A 17418-nucleotide genomic window follows, 5' to 3' on the forward strand; every position below is an offset into this window, starting at 1 on the left:
GCAAGTCTGGCAGCCTTTGATCCCTTTCTCTAAGAGTTAAACAGATGTGTTTTATCAGAAAGCAAATATTCAGAATTATCCTAACTCAAAAGATCTCCATATCATCTTCAAAGAAGCAGCCAGTCTAAAATAAGTAGTAACATACTGAATTAAAAGTTGGGTTTGTTGACTTATTTGTATTTTGTACCTTCCCACCATATGGTTGAGTTCTTATAAACTGGTGTGCACAGTGGTGATTCAGTATTACAGCTCCTAATTCATTATAACTAAGGGAAATGTTTAAAATTCTAACTCCTTTGCTGTGGCTCTCTATTACAATTCTACCAGTATATGCGATGTGGGGACGAGGAGATGACAATTAATTCCAAACAAACCTTAGCTAGTGAAGGAATTCCAGGGACACATCCTCTCAGACCCACTTCTCTGAAGATCATTTGTAATTTTCAGAGGAGCTGCACACACAGATGCTAAACTAAGTACTTGGAAACAAGATTAAATAATTCAGTGTGACTGAAACATTTCTTTGTTTTATTTAATCCTTTGAAATAGGACCAAAGTACCATTCAGCCAAGTTTATCAATTTATCCTTGATTCTAAAATAAAGCTTTATTGTACTACTTTGAAAGGCCAACCCCTTGGAGGGATTTTTAACTCTAAGATGTTTTCTAATGTCAATAATTAGTTCGGTTATAAGAAACATTATTTTATCAGAGGTCATTATGACTTTAAAAGTCTGTGTTATCTGTTATTTCTGCATTTAAAAATTTTTTAAATTTTTTTGCGTGTCTGAGTGTATTGCCTACATATAAATAAGTGTATCTGTGTCATGCAATGCCTGTGGAGGCCAGAAGAAGCCATTGGATCCCCTGGAACTGGAATTACATTTGGTTGTTAGCCACCATGTGGGTGCTGGGAATTGAACCCAGGTCCTCCACAGGAGCAGTCAGTGCTCTTAACCACTTAGCCATCTCTCTAGCTCCTATTTGACTAGTTTTTTTAACTTGGCTCTCTTAGTCCTCTCCTTATCTATTGGTTGTATTGATTTTTTTTCTGTTCCCTTTTCTAGGTTGTTGTTTCCCTCCCCTCGGCTTCTGTGTCCCCCCTTTAAAACATTTGTTTGTTTGTGTATGGGCGTATGTGTTCTTTGGCATGCATGTGGAGGTCAGAGGACAACTTCTGGGAGTCGGTTCTCTCCTTCCACAATCTGGGTCCTAGGGCTCAAACTGAGGTTGTCAGGCGTGGCAGCAAGTGCCTTTTACCCACTGAGCCACCTCGCCAGCCCCCATGTTCCTTCTTATTCCTCTCCCACCACCACCACCACCACATTCCGAAGCCTCCCTCTCTCCAATGATTTTAGACATCTAAAGGCCATTTCCTGGAGCTTCCAGGATGGGAGCTTATCACAGCAGTGTTTCATCCTCCTCTGAGAGACAGGAAAAGGGAAGGCCCGTTTACCCAGTTAGTGCGACACTGTGTATGTTCCTACCTTATAGATGAGTGGGTCTGAGGTGAAGACAGTATTAAAGCTCAAGCAAACTAACACCGAGTCAGACTCTTACCCATTATGCTGTCAATTCTGTTTTAAATTTGCTCAGCAAGAAACTCCGGACTATTGGAGTCTAAGCTATGCCATTTATTGGTACTCTCATATAGGCTTAAAGTCCTTGATTTCATTCTTACACTGTTACCCTCATGCCTTTGCTCCCGCATAATGTTAACTACTCCTTGGCTATTTGCTTATAAAATGTAAACTCATTTTTATATTGACTTAAAGAAAGCCCAGCAAGGAATAAAGTCATATTGCCTTTCTCTGTCCCCCCAAAAGGACTAGTGAAGGGGTTTGTTCGTTGTGTGTACACCCTCTTTCTGTAGGCCTTTGCATGTTCTGAGCCAGCCTGCCCTACATTCTTCACACCTCACTTTACTCTCTTTCCCTCATCTTGCTGACTGCAGGAAAACCCATATTACTCACTTTCATGTTGCCATGCAACCAGGGGGTGGCCCAGGCTTCCTGGGATCAGAATTTATAACAACATGGAAGGCACTCTTTAAGAAAAATAACACCAAAAATAGAGGCACAGAAGTAGTGTAGGGCCTTGGAAGGAGCCTGTGCAGAGGCAGGGTTGCTGGCCATCAAGCTTGGTCTTCTGCCTGGCTCACCTTCTTCTGCCGTTCTTCTTGGTGGCTTCCCAAATGGTGACACAATATATACGTGTGCGTGTGCGTGTGTGTGTGTCTGTGTCTGTGTAAATGGATGTTCACTTTCCTGCGCTGTGCACCATGAAAGAGGAAATAGGTCTGAATTTGCCCACCGAGTATTCTCCAGGAATTGCACAGCGCTCACACTTGAATGTGCAGTCTGTACTTTTTGAATGGAAGGGGAAATGCGTAAATGGATAATTAGATGAATGCATACACAAAATTCAGGCGAACTTAGTAGAAGCCAGCAGCCACATAGAGAACATCTGGGTTCCACGGCTCTTTATATCAGTTGATCATGAAATGTAAACTTAGAACCAAGTGGTAAAGGGGAATTTTTTTATAGGATTCTTCAAATAAAATATATTCTTCAATGGCGAATACTAACAACAGCTAGGTTTTATTGACTGCTTACAATGTACCAGGCTCTTGTATAGCACTTTGACATGATGTTCTACTTTATTGATTCCAGTAAACCATGTACACAGTGAGAGACAGCTTTTACCACTAACCCAGGTGTTCTCTTCATTCATAATCCCTGCCCCACTGCCTGTGTGGAAGGGCAGAAAACCTCATGCAGAAGAGGAAGGAGGCCTGAGGCAGGAGCTCCCCGTCTTTGGTATCACTTCTGATGGGCTAAGAGTGTTTGCTTCTGCTCCACTTAAGAGATCACAGGCTTATCACCTGTCCTCTATCAGGAATCAGAGCTTGGTTTTCTCTCCTCTTGAAGGTATGTCTTCATTTACCTCTTTATTTTTAGGTAACACTCACATTGGAGCCAAGCTGCCTGCAGATGGTTGACTGGAATGAGTTAGCCTCAGAATAACCTGTTAGAAGGGCATAATATGTTGTTCATTTGGACGATGGAAAATGCCTGCCAAAGCCAATCACTTTCACTTGGTATAATTAATAGTGACCTCTTGCAGATAGTATTGGAATGAGGTCCAGGGTCTTCTGAGTGGTCTCTTAGAATGCTGGTGGAGGTCTATATGATTTTGTTCACAGACTTTTACTAAGTGCTCATCTTGGTCACTCCGCAGGAAACCCAACTGGAGGGAAACAGGACAGAACTGAGGGCAACCACTATCTCATCCAGGTTTATTTTAGTGCTGATGGCTACAGTTTCCTAAAGCACTGCCCAGAAGCCTACTCCCTATGAAGCAGTAGAATTTGTGTTCTCTCATGTCTCTCAACTGCCTTTGAAGAGTTAAAAGGGCCAGTAGGATAGTGTTTGTCTGAGACCCAGGCATTGCTTTCTAGCAGTCTACCAACCAGGGGTTAGGAGTGGCAGATTCCAGGCTGTCAGTATCCAGAGCATGTATATGTGGTGTGCGATCAGAGGGGCTTCCCTTCCCAAAGACAAATAGAAGGAAATGCGGTGAGTTTCTGGGGCCACCCTAAGTGGGTGGCAGGGAGCATATTTCTCAGCCCCATTTAAGGCACAAGTCATGCGTGCTCTAGACAACATACTCAAGGTGAGCAAATATAAAAGGAAAACCAACAGGGTCTAAGATGTCCCACTAACAAATGGATGTAAGGAAATGCAGAAGTGTAAGCAAAGTGCCACTTAGTAATCACTGTAGAAATGTTTGCACTATAATTGGTTTGGTGTGATAGAACATGCCTGTCTAAAGTGCCACTTAGTAATCACTGTAGAAATGTTTGCACTATAATTGGTTTGGTGTGATAGAACATGCCTGTCATCCCAGCACATGGAAGATGGAGGCAGGAGGATATATTCAAAGGTAGTCTAGAGTAAATGAGACCCTGACAGGACTGTAGAGATGGCTCAGCAGTTAAGAGCACTGACTGCTCTTGGAGAGGACCCAGGTTCGATTCCCAGCACCCACGTGGTGGCTAACAACCTTCTGTAAGTCCAGTTCCAGGGGATCCAGCGCCGCCTTCTGAGCTCTAAAGGCACTGCGTGACATGGGTGCACTTAAAAACACAGGCAGGCAATATACTTTTTAAAAAATATATTTTTTTAAAAGACCCTGACTACTTCCCCTCTCCCTCCCAAAAAGGGAAAAGAAAAAAAGAAATGATTGCACTGTAAACTGTATAAAATTAGGATTATAAAAGCTTAACCAAATACTTGGTTCTCAGCTTGGGACAGCTTTCTCTAGACCCTTTGTTAATGTTCTTTAGCTGCTAGAATTTTGGAGGGAGGGGGCTAGTGAGACCATTGCCATTAACCCCTGCTCTTTACTCTGGAACACTCTTTCAGTAAAGAGATTTGTTGCTGTTGTTGTGGTAGTGGCTGTTGTTGCTAGAGAAGGTCTCACTGTATGATCCCGCTGAAGTCAACTGTACCATCATCCTCCTTGCCTCAGCCTCCGTAGTGTTGGGTTAAAGTGTGCACCATTAGTTAATTCAAAATGATTCCCCTGTTCAATCTCCCAGACCTGTATCAGTCACATAGTGAATGCTCTGTAAATACTTGTTAAGTGTAGTTTCTAGTGGCGCGTTAGCCAGTTTGGGGCCCATAGGAGCTGAAGCATATCGAAATCTGCTGTCCTGAACTCATGATTAAAGGAGTGTTAGCAATTATTTGTAGAGAAACTTAAAATAGACTGAGTTTGGTCCCTGGAACCCACATAAAGGTGGAAAGAGAGAAATGACCCCACAAAGTTGTCCTTTGTCTCCACACACGCATTATTGGCATGTACATCTGTGTGCTTACACGGCATTCAATTTTTAAAAGCATAATTTCTTATCATAATCAAATTTTAAGGATGACCTTACTCAGATATGTTTTATTTCAATACAGAATTCTGTTATTTTGCCCAATCATAATAATTCCAGTAATGCAGCATATCTAATTTGGGTATCTAATTTTGGTGTATGTGAGACTGTGCTTTTGTATACTGAGTGTTGGAGGATGGTTATTTCTAATGTAGTGACGGTAAGTTTAATCAGCTTTTATTTTTCCTGAAGTAGGGCCTTACTCTGTAACACAGGCTGGCTTTAAACTCATGGCAGGTCTCCGGCCTCAGCCTCCCAAGTATTTGGATTACAGGCCGTGCCCCCACACCTGACTAGTTTATCAGTCCTTTTTTTTTTAAATATAAAGTACTGTCATTATGGTTTTGCAAGGAATTGTGTGTGTGTGTGTGTGTGTGTGTGTGTGTGTACATGTACCAGGTCAGAGGACAACTTTGTAGAGTTGTTTCTCTCCATCCGTCTTTATGTAGGTTCCTGGGATTAAACTAAAGTTGCCCAGCTTTTGTGACACGCACCTTTGTCTGCTGAGCCATCTTGCCAGCCCTGAACTGATTTTTAATATATTATCCTAAGAGGTTATTGTGAAGATTTTTATACAATACTAAAAGAATGAGTAAGATACTAAATATTTTTCATTTAAACCAGGTTACTCTAGTGACAATAGTGTATAGCAATCATTTAAAAACATTTGCAGTGAGGCATGGTGGGCACAATGCTTTTGATCCCAGCACTCGAGAGGCAAAGGCAGGTGGATCTCTGTAAGTTCAAGGCCAGCCTGGTCTACAAAGCAAGTTCCAGGCCAGCTGGGGCTACAGGGAGACACTGTCTCAAAAAGACAAAGAAAAAAAAATATGGGGCTCAAACTCAGGGCTTTGTGAATACTAGGCAAGTGCTCTACCGCAGAACCATATTCCAGTGCTTTGAAACACACCTGAACTTAGAATGTAGACTGTAGCAATAGGCTGTAACCATATCTACTTTCAGAATCCTGCTTCTATTGAAAGGCAGCTTAGACAGTAAAATAAAGACTGACAGACCCTGCATTTTTTTAACATTTTATTTATTTTGGGTTGGGTGTACATATGCTTAAGTGTGTATATGCCACAGTATGTGTGTGAGGGTCAGAGGACAATTTGTCCATTCTTTCTTCTACCACATGGGTCCCAGGGATCAAACTCGAACACAGTTCTTTTGCAAGAGGAACCAATGCTCTTAACTTCCTTTTTTTTTAACTTAAAAAAAAAAAAAACTTCATTGAGAATTTCATACATGCATATAAGGTGTTTTGATCAAATCCACGCCCACTCCCTCCCCTCCAACTCCTCCCATCTCCCCATCACCTTTTTCTGACAACTTCATGTACTTTCTTCTTTCTTTCTTTCTTTCTTTCTTTCTTTCTTTCTTTCTTTCTTTCTTTCTTTCCTTTCTTTCTTTCATTTATTAATAAATATTAGTGTTTTGTTTTGTTTTTGTTTTTGAGACAGGCTAGCAATGGCTAGCTGTAATTTGCTATGTGGTTTCTTTCTTTCTTTCTTTCTTTCTTTCTTTCTTTTCTTTCAATGGGGCTTTTTGCTATTATAACATTACCCCACTGAGCCAATGCTCTTAACTTCTTAACTGCAGTGCCATCTCTCCAGCCCCCAGACTCAGGTCTTTAGTCTGAGCCATCTCACCAGCCCTACTCTATACTTTTAACAGTTTTAGCAAAATAAAATTAACACACCACTCAATTTACCTATTTAAATTCAGTGTTTAGAATATTGACATGACTGTCCAACCATCATAGTTTCTAAATTTTCATTGATGTATTAATTATTGTTTTGGAAAACAAGATCATTTAAAATAATTTAGCTCAATCCCTATTATTTGCTGGTTTAGCTTCATCGACTTAGAGTCTGATAATGTGCCCCTTTCTATCCTAGAACAACAACAAAATGTGCTTGAATTCAGTGAGAAGTGGTTTCCTACTAGAATGTCATCTGATTTTTGTGCTATTGGCAAAGAGAAGCTTTGGAAGGTGAAATTCACCCCTTAGAGTGAATGCCTTAGTCCTGTGGAATAGACATACTATTTAGAAAAGGAGAACCCAAAGAATCTATGCAGTTAATACCTACTAAATATTCCTAATCAGGTCAGGAAACAAAACCGAATTTCCTGAAAACCATTTACAGGCAGTCTTGAGTCCAGATTTACTAAGGATCAAAGCTCAGTGTACAAGATTCAGATGGGTTAGTGCTGATCCTGTCTCATAGACTTGATTTCATTTCAGATGTGACTTGATCATGAGCTGGAGAGATGGTTCAGTGGTTAAGAGCATTGGCTGCTCTTGTAGAGGACCTGGGTTCAGTTCACAGAACCCACAGGGTAGCTAAGAACTGTCTGTAACTCCAGTTCCAGGGGAAATCCAATGCCCTGTTTTGACCTCTTCAGGCATTACACACAACATGGGTGCACTTACACACACACACACACACACACACACACACACACACACACACACAGAGAGGAAATACACTCATACACATAAAATAAAAAATAATAAAATATTTTTTAAAAAAGAAGTCAGTTGATCATAATGTGCTTAAAGTACCATGACATAAATACATATCTGATGTACCTTATACACACATACAAACATACTCAGTATGCAAAAGCTGCTTTCAGTTTATTACTGCTTTAATTCAGTTAATGGTTGAATCACACACATGCACACCCTGGAGGTGGAGGAGTCGGGTGACGTTACAGTGGGATAACAGATATATCAATTCCCCGTCTTCCATTCAAGAGCCAACCTAGTCAGTAGCCAGCACTACAAGAAGATCCTGGCTTTCTGCCTTCTTCCTGGGCCTCCCTGAGTCTGCATTTACCGTCCGTTCTGTGACTTACCCATAATGATCTGGTATTTACAGAGTACAGTAGACTAGTAGACTAGCTGGGAAAGTGCTAGAATTATTGATAGCTTCTCTCACATCTCTATGCCTTTGTATTTATTATTTCTTTGCACAAAACTCTACCCTGCTTGTCACCCTGTCTTATGCCTCTCTCCTGTGTTACCTTAAAAAACGCCCCTTGGGAAAGTCCTAATTACTGCTTGTATACTTGCACCTGCCTTGTCTTGGGCCTCTCCTGTGCTTTGTATTAACCAGGTCAGAGCAGTTTCCCCCTTTATTGTTGCCTATCATCCCTGATTAAGCTGGAGGTTCCTTGAGAGCAAATCCTACTTTACCTCATCTCTGTTTCCCTCCCAGTCCCACTGTCCCCATGGTACCTGGTCCATGGCTGATGAGTTTCTTGAATTCTGAATGAAAGTCACAAAAGGTAGCCTTAGTAGAAGTGATGATTTCATGATTTCAGTGTTCTGTGTCCTCAAAGTCAAGGGCAACAGTAATACGTTCCCTCCTCCAGCAGTCAGCGCTTTGCTAGGAACCAGACATTGGTAGAGAGAGAGACCTGGAGATGAAAGATTCTGTTGTATTCATCTAATCAGCACAGGAAGGTCGCTTAAGCATCTTGTACCTCATGTTTTCTCATAGTATTAGGCAGTAATGATGCCCGAGTCTGTGTACTATTATGAGAACAATTGCAAGCTTATATGGAAAAGCAATTTGCAAACTGTAAAGTACTGCACACATGAGAAACGAGAAGTGATGCCATCTGGCAGAAAGAACATGACTTTCGCCTAGACTCTAGTACTACTCGTGTGGCTTCCACAGCTAAATTCTGAGAGCTTGTTTCTTCCCCTGTGAGGGCGAGCCACATCACCTCAGCAGCCCAGAGTAATGCTGGAAGGTTAGATGGGGTCAGGCAAGGTTCCACTTGGGTTTTATCTACATGTTCATCCTCTTCAGCCAGAGCTTCCCCAGTTCCGTGTTCCCCCACTGTTTGTGCCTCTTCCTGAGTCAGATTCAATCCTGTATTCTCCAGGGAGAGCGGGTCCCTTCTCTCAAACCAAGGAAAGAGGTGGTGAGGGTAGAACCCAGCAGAGAAGGGGACAGGCCTCCCCAGACTCCAACCCCTACCAGCCTGGGTGCCTTGGGACAGGGCTGAGGCACAGCCTGGTCTGCTGTCACTGCTGTCCTCTCTACTGCAGTTCTGTGTCCTGTCTTTAAACTTTCTTTTGAAGTAAAAGCTTACATTCCAAAAAAAGGCATATAGTTCCCATAGACACATCACGTTTTGTAAACTGTACACACCTGTATAACCAGATCATTCATTCTCATTGCTGCCTGATGCTCCATTTGTTAAAAGTACATTTCATTTTCTTGGTAGGCATTTGGATACCTTCGAGCTTGAGGCTATTTAAACTCATATATATATATATATATAAAACCTGGTATTTATTTAGCAGTGGAATTGCTGGGCTACAGAGGATGCATGTGTAGTGTGGTTTTGGAATTCACAACACCTACCAGTAGTATTTGTGTTCTACTTGCTCCACTGTCCTCACCCACACTTAGTGTTATCTGCCTTTTCCATTTTAAGAAAGTTGGTGGTGGGGCTGGAGAGATGGCTCAGAGGTTAAGAGCACTGACCGCTCTTGCAGAGGACCCAGGTTCGATTCCCAGCACCCACACGGCAGCTACAAACTGTCCTTAACTCCAGTTCCAGGGAAATCTGAAGCCCTCTTCTGACCTCCACGGCATTGCACGACACAGGTGCACTTACTTACATGCAGGCAATATACTCATACACATAAAATAAAAATAATAAGTAAAATATTTTTTAAAAGAATGTTGGTGGATCATGTAGTACTATACCACGTTTTGTAGATGGAGCCACTCCCTAAGCCTGCAAAACCTAAGACTCTAAGTGTCTCGTGCATTCATTTTCAGGACACATTCTGTACAGAGGCAGGGGATAAAGCATGGAAATATTCTACAGCGGTGCTTGGTGTGTGGAAGGAAGACTAGGTGCTTTCTTTGTTCTGTTATGTGTGGCGGTGGGCTGTGGTGGATACCAAGCTGAATATGGAGCTCAAGAGCCCACTGAAGAGACTGAGATTGTAAGCCCATCACTGTTAGTATGATAGGAATCTGTGAGAAAAAGCTGTGCTTCAGCTGGGATTTAACAGAAAAAGTTCAGTGGGCTGAGGAAGTGACAGGCACAAAACCTTTGGTGGGTGGCAGAGGAGACAGCATGCTGGAGATCCCCAGGTTGGGGATCCCACTGGGGCGGTGGAGGCAGAGCTGTGTGACGTCACACACTCTGTTGCTGGGTCCCTTGGTGCCGCTCTTCTGATCTCTTCATCAGGCCCCTCTCTCTTCTGAGACGGAAGCCCATTCATTTCCTAGGACAAGATGCTTAAAAACCAGCATTGAAGCTTTGATAGCTGTAAAACATCACCAGTTATACAAATCCCACAGTTTCTCTTGGGTGGCCATTTATTTATTCTCATGCTGAAATCATTTCCATGCCTGGCCTGGAGTTTTTATTCTTGCATAGTCACAGGTTGCTTTGCAGTGGCAATTCAGGTCAAGAAAGTGCTCCCCTGCCCAGTGCTGTAGACAGCTAGCGTGTTCTCAGAATTGTTATGCTTCTGAAGATGGTGATCAAGATCTCGAGAATTAGTTCACTGAGGAACAGCAAGTACGTGTGAGACATTAGATGTATAGAATGAGGAAGGAAGATGGCCGTGGTCCTGTCCTCATTGAATTGGGGCTCAGACATGCAGACAGTGAGGGCTGTGACAGGCAGAGTATGAACTCGGACTGGAAAAGGCAAACTTGGCAGCCTAATGAGGGACTTTGGGGGAGGAGGGAACTCTAAGAAGAGGAGACCAGGGGCAGTGGTCAGCAAAAGAGGACAGAGTTCTATCCACAGGATCTGTAACCAGGTGGGAAAAGTAACTTACTTGGAGGTCAAGGTGGGAGACAGCGAGGCAGTTGGTATTAGTCAAGGTATCACCAGAGTTCTCAGGACAGTGGCTTTTAAATTTGATTCCCAGCACCCACATAGTGGCTAACAACCATCTGTAAGTAACTCCAGTTCCAGGGGAGGGATCTGATGACCCTTTCTGGCCTCTATAGTCTTTGCACAACATGGGTACACTTACATACATGCAGGCAATACACTCACACACAGAAAATAAAAATAATAAAATATTTTTTTTTAAAGTTCACTTCTCCCTCAGTCCTCCAACCCAAACATGAGGTTGACTTGTGTGACTTCAGTTTGGCTTACTGTAATTCCAGTCATCTTTCTTCCTACTTGGATTCCCAAGCCAGTCAAGAAAACAAAAGTGCACAAGCTACTCGCAAAGAGTGAGCTCTGAGGAGAGAAAGGGGTTTGAGTGAGCACCGCACCGCCCACCTGCTCCACCACACCACAGAGATCCTTGTGCTCTCCTCCCCCTCCCCTTACTTTCTTATTTTTTGTTCTTTTAAATGAGCACTACAAGGCCTTTCAATCTCAATTCTGACATCTGGGAGTATGTTTTCACCAATTTTTCACAAAGTATAAGTACAGCTCAGTAATTTAGATGTTTACGGTTCTCAGGCTTTCGTTGACATAGCTACATAAGAGCACTATCACTTACAAAACCACTGATAATTCCAGGTGCAGGAAGATCAGAAGTTCAAGGCCATGCTGGCTGCATGATGAGTTTGAGACCAGCTTGGGCTACATGAGACCATGATGTTGTTTAAAAATAAAAAAGAAAGAAGGCAGATCTGTGAGTTCGAGGACAACTTGGTTTACAGAGCAAGTTTCAGGTCAGTCAGGGCTACATAGTGAGACCTTGTCTTTAAAATTTAAAAAAAAAAAAAAATGAAGAGAAAAAAAATGAGTTAGGGCTATAGCTTTCATAGCATACACAAAACTCTGGGTTCCAGCCCCAACACAGCATAAACCATTTGTGGTGGTACCTCCCTGTAATCCCATGCTGGGAAGCTGGAGGTAGGAAGATCAGAAGTTCAAAGTCATTCTTGGTGAGGCCAGCCTGGAATATATGAGACCCTGTCTCAAAAGGCACATATACATATTCACATATATAACTAAAGCTATAAGAATTGCTTTTGCAAATGAGTAAATTGTCACTGTATTTTGCTAAATAATCATTGCTCTTGCTCTGTTATGGTACTAGCTGTGTGGAAGGGTTTCAGGAAAAAAGACATAGTCCCTACTTTCAGAAACCTGATCTAAAACAGAGCTGAAGTTCTAATGCCACCTGTCTTACACTGTGAGCAGCTTACACAGAGAAAAATCTTTCTTCCTGTATTTAAAAAATAAACATAGTCCCCCTGTTTTGAGGACTCACCTTGCTTTTTATTGTGTTGTCTTTTATCAGTTGTTTAAAGAGATGATTTTATGTATTAATACTGGAGTCTGAAGACCCCATAAGGAAGCGAAACAGGCTGGTGTTTTTTAAGAAGCCACACTCCCCACATTAAAAAAGACAAATATTTGGTTTGCGAGTATGATTACAGAAGCCAGTTCTCATCACTTGCCATTATCAACATTGTGTTTTTCTTGTTTACTTCCAGAATGATTATCCTCATAATGTATTACTGTCTAAAGTAGTTTTCATGCTGTCACTCTGCCAGCTGGTAGTGAATGGTGGCCATATTTCCAACTGTCTTGGCACCAGGGTTCTCTTCACTGCTGTTGGAGTCACCTGCTCAGAGACCAGTGCTGTTGCGTGTCCTGAATTTCCCACTGTCATCATGACAGATCATTTCGTGCCCAGTTCAGCCTTTAGCTCTTACTGCACATAATTCCCATAAGCTCTGTGTACAAGGCCAGAGTTTCTGCTCCATGTATTGACTGATAAATCTCAACTATGGATGCTAAGACTTTTTAAAGTCTTTGGTCTCTTTGAGAGAGCATCTCCTTGTAGCCCCAGCTGGCCCAGAACTCACTATGTAGACCAGACTTGCTTCAGTCTCACAGAGATTCACCTGCCTCTGCCTCCCAAGTGCTGGGATTAAAGGCATGTGTCACCATGCCTGACTTCTTTACTTATTTTTGACACTGGGTCTTGTGTAGCGCCCAGGCTAGCCTCAAACCATGTCATTTTCTGGAAGCCCTTCCAAACAGCTGGTATCATAACAGAAAAAGTACAATTATTACTTAACTAATACAATGACTACTCATTTGTAATAGCAATTCTTATAGCTATAGTTGTATGTGGGGGTGTTTCTTTTGAGACAGGGTCTTTAAAAGGCTTCAAACTCATTATGCAGCCAAGGATGACCTTGAACTTCTGCATGCCACCACATTTGGTTTATGGTATGCTGGAAATCGAACTCAGGGCTTCCCACATGCTAAGCAAGCACTCTACCTACTGAAGTACATCTCCAGCCCAACTCTACCTAAATTCTGGACCCTTAATTTCATCTGTCCATGAGATCTGTCTAATAGGGCAGTACGTGCTAACAAACAGCTAACAGAAACTCATGGTCCAAGGTGTGCTAAGAGCTTTGCAGTCATTACTTAATTTAACTTTCCAGCAGTTCTTAGAAGTTATCATCCCTGTAAACACAAGGTAAATACAAGACTTTGAAACTCAGACCTTTAGGAAGTGGTAGGATTCGGTCTGGAACATACAGCTCTCCAGAGCTTAATGGTGCACACAGCACCTTTGACTTATACAAATAGAAGTCATCTCACTCTCTTGCCCAATCCTTCTGTCTTAACCTAAAATCAATCCGGTCTTTAAATGCCATCCCACTCTCATTCAGGTCCAAGGAGCAGTGGGAACTGCGAAGGTCACCTTTGTCTTAGCCAGGATTCATCCTTCCTTCCGTTTTCTCCTCTCTTGCACTAGGAAAGAAGGCGGTTAGAAACAACCAACCATTTCCTCATATAGATCCCCTTCCGTTTCTTTTCTCCGACACTTGTCTTGGATACAAATGTAGAGTCTGGCTGAGAAAACTTTAGTTTGGAGCAAGCATAGGATTTCTCCTCATTTCTCAGTTTCTTGCCTCTCCATAATAATGCCTTTTGTTTTCTTCTTGTTTTCCAGGAATGTTTACCCTTGCGGAAGTTGCTTCACTTAATGACATTCAGCCAACTTACCGAATCCTGAAACCATGGTGGGACGTGTTTATGGATTACCTGGCTGTTGTTATGTTAATGGTAGCAATCTTTGCAGGAACCATGCAGCTTACCAAAGATCAGGTGGTCTGCTTGCCTGTTTTGCCGTCACCTGTAAATTCAAAGGCACACACGTCACCAGGAAATGTTGACGTCACCACTGAAATCCTGAAGATGGAAACAGCCACGCAGCCAGACCAAAACAGGCAGACGACAAATGACATTCCCTTTGGCACATCCGCTGTGACACCTGACATACCTCTCCAGACCACCTATCCTCACGCAGACTCCACTGTTCCAAATCAGGAGGCAAAGAAAGAGAAGAAAGATGCAACGGGCCGAAAAACCAACTTGGATTTTCAGCAGTACGTATTTATTAATCAGATGTGCTACCACCTGGCCCTTCCGTGGTATTCCAAGTACTTTCCATACCTTGCTCTTATACACACTATCATCCTTATGGTCAGTAGCAACTTTTGGTTCAAATATCCCAAAACATGCTCCAAAGTAGAACATTTTGTTTCAATATTAGGAAAGTGCTTTGAATCTCCTTGGACCACGAAAGCATTGTCTGAGACAGCATGTGAAGACTCCGAGGAAAACAAGCAGAGAATAACAGGTGCCCAGACGCTACCAAAGCACGTGTCCACCAGCAGCGATGAGGGAAGCCCCAGCGCCAGCACCCCGATGATCAACAAGACTGGTTTCAAATTCTCAGCCGAGAAGCCTGTAATTGAAGTTCCCAGCATGACCATCCTGGATAAGAAAGACGGGGAACAGGCAAAAGCCCTGTTTGAGAAAGTGCGGAAGTTCCGTGCCCACGTAGAAGACAGTGACTTGATCTATAAGCTCTATGTGGTCCAGACAGTGATCAAAACAGCCAAGTTCATTTTTATCCTCTGCTATACTGCAAACTTTGTCAATGCAATCAGCTTCGAGCACGTCTGCAAGCCAAAAGTGGAGCACCTGACTGGCTATGAGGTGTTCGAGTGCACCCACAATATGGCTTACATGTTGAAAAAACTTCTCATAAGTTATATCTCCATCATTTGTGTTTATGGTTTTATCTGCCTCTACACTCTCTTCTGGCTATTCAGGATCCCTCTGAAGGAATACTCTTTTGAAAAAGTCAGGGAAGAGAGCAGTTTCAGTGACATCCCAGATGTCAAAAATGATTTTGCATTCCTTCTGCACATGGTCGACCAGTATGATCAGCTCTATTCCAAGCGTTTCGGTGTGTTCTTGTCGGAAGTCAGTGAAAATAAACTGAGGGAAATTAGTTTGAACCACGAATGGACATTTGAAAAACTCAGGCAGCACGTGTCACGCAATGCCCAGGACAAGCAGGAGTTGCACCTCTTCATGTTGTCAGGTGTGCCTGATGCTGTCTTCGACCTCACGGACCTGGATGTGCTAAAACTTGAACTGATTCCAGAAGCTAAAATTCCTGCCAAGATTTCCCAAATGACTAACCTCCAAGAGCTCCACCTCTGCCATTGCCCTGCAAAAGTTGAACAGACTGCTTTTAGCTTTCTCCGCGATCACTTGAGATGCCTTCACGTGAAATTCACCGATGTGGCTGAAATTCCTGCCTGGGTATATTTGCTCAAAAACCTCCGAGAGTTGTACTTGATAGGCAATTTGAACTCAGAAAACAATAAGATGATAGGACTTGAATCTCTGCGAGAGTTGAGGCACCTTAAGATTCTGCACGTGAAGAGTAATTTGACCAAAGTTCCCTCCAACATTACCGATGTGGCTCCGCACCTCACAAAGCTAGTCATTCACAATGATGGCACTAAACTCTTGGTACTGAACAGCCTTAAGAAGATGATGAATGTTGCCGAGCTGGAACTCCAGAACTGTGAGCTAGAGAGAATTCCACATGCTATTTTCAGCCTCTCTAATTTGCAGGAACTGGACTTGAAGTCAAACAACATACGCACAATCGAGGAGATCATCAGCTTCCAGCATTTGAAACGACTGACTTGTTTAAAATTATGGCATAATAAAATTGTGACCATTCCTCCCTCTATTACCCATGTCAAAAACCTGGAGTCGCTTTATTTCTCCAACAACAAGCTCGAATCCTTGCCAGTGGCAGTATTTAGTTTACAGAAACTCAGATGCTTAGACATAAGCTACAACAACATTTCCATGATTCCAATAGAGATAGGTTTGCTCCAGAATCTGCAGCATTTGCATATGACCGGGAACAAAGTGGACATTCTGCCAAAACAGTTGTTTAAATGTGTGAAGTTGAGGACTTTGAACCTGGGACAGAACTGCATCACCTCCCTCCCTGAGAAAATTGGTCAGCTCACCCAGCTCACTCAACTGGAGCTCAAGGGGAACTGCCTAGACCGCCTGCCAGCCCAGCTGGGCCAGTGTCGAATGCTCAAGAAAAGCGGGCTTGTTGTGGAAGATCACCTTTTTGACACGCTGCCACTCGAAGTCAAAGAAGCACTGAATCTGGACGTCAATGTCCCTTTTGCAAATGGGATTTAAACTGACTAATGCTTGCACATCCCCATGCAGGAACAACTTCCTAGATTGCAGATGCTCACGTACAAGTTATTGCAAGATAATGCATTTTAGGAGTAGATACATCTTTTAAACAAAACACAGAGAGGATGCATAGAAGGCTGATAGAAGGCAAAATTGAATGTTCAATGTTTGTAGTGTTTTAAATCATTCATTTCCCAATCTTTTCTTTGTTTTTTGTTTTTGTTTTTCTTCTTCTTCTGGGGAAAGGGAAGGAAAATTATAATCACTAATCTTGGTTCTTTTTAAATTGTTTGTAAGTTGGATGCTGCCGCTGGCTGAATGTTTACAAATCGCTTGCCTGCTAAAGTAAATGATTAAATTGACTTTTTTCTTACTACACTACCTTTTCTGAGGCGTTGTGATTTATTTTTGCTTAACTGGTACAATATTGCTTTACCTCAGATCACTGAAGACACGTGGGGCCAAACTCATAAATTTTGATTTGCTAAAATATTGGTGTCTTTACTGTTTTAATTGAAAGCACCTCAAGTTAAATGCTTCCTAGAGGGTTTGACAGTGCTGTAGTCCTGGGAGTCCCACACTAGACTTTCCAGGCTTAATGGCCCAGAATGGCATTAAAGGCCTGTGGATTGTCAGGGCTTTTCTTTGTTTCTTGAGAATAAATAGTAAAAATAAAATAACATATTCTTTAATAGTCGCTTTATTTCCATGGCCAGAGTTCTGATTGCATATGGTACACTTTTGTACTGATGCTATAGGATTGCCAATAAATAGAAAATGAGCTTTAAAAATAAATTTATCTAATGGTAATTAAAAAATAAGTATATCTAAATAATTTTAGTGACTTAATGATTTGTTGTCATTATTAGGGAAAAACACAAAAATCAAGGGACACTTAATTTCCTGCCTTTTCATGGTGATGTAAGTAGTGGTGGTGCTGGGATGGTTTTGTTT

At 42.2% G+C, this 17418-nt stretch overlaps 1 protein-coding gene across 4 annotated transcripts in view; it reads left to right on the forward strand.

Moving 5' to 3' along the window:
* Lrrc8d (leucine rich repeat containing 8 VRAC subunit D) overlaps nucleotides 1–17148 on the forward strand; it is a 134515-nt gene extending 117367 nt beyond the window's left edge. For 3 of the 4 annotated variants that reach the window (XM_008826811.3, XM_029560468.1, XM_029560469.1), the window contains one exon: nucleotides 13886–17148. In XM_008826811.3, the coding sequence (XP_008825033.1) occupies nucleotides 13888–16464 (2577 nt within the window). In that variant the 5' untranslated portion in view covers nucleotides 13886–13887 and the 3' untranslated portion in view covers nucleotides 16465–17148. The remainder of the gene's footprint in view (nucleotides 1–13885) is intronic. The other variant, XM_008826812.2, reaches the window with a different exon arrangement.
* Nucleotides 17149–17418: the final 270 nt, after the last annotated feature.

Source organism: Nannospalax galili, unplaced genomic scaffold, assembly GCF_000622305.1.
Source record: "Nannospalax galili isolate Female #2095 unplaced genomic scaffold, S.galili_v1.0 scaffold451, whole genome shotgun sequence".
Lineage (NCBI taxonomy): Eukaryota > Metazoa > Chordata > Mammalia > Rodentia > Spalacidae > Nannospalax > Nannospalax galili.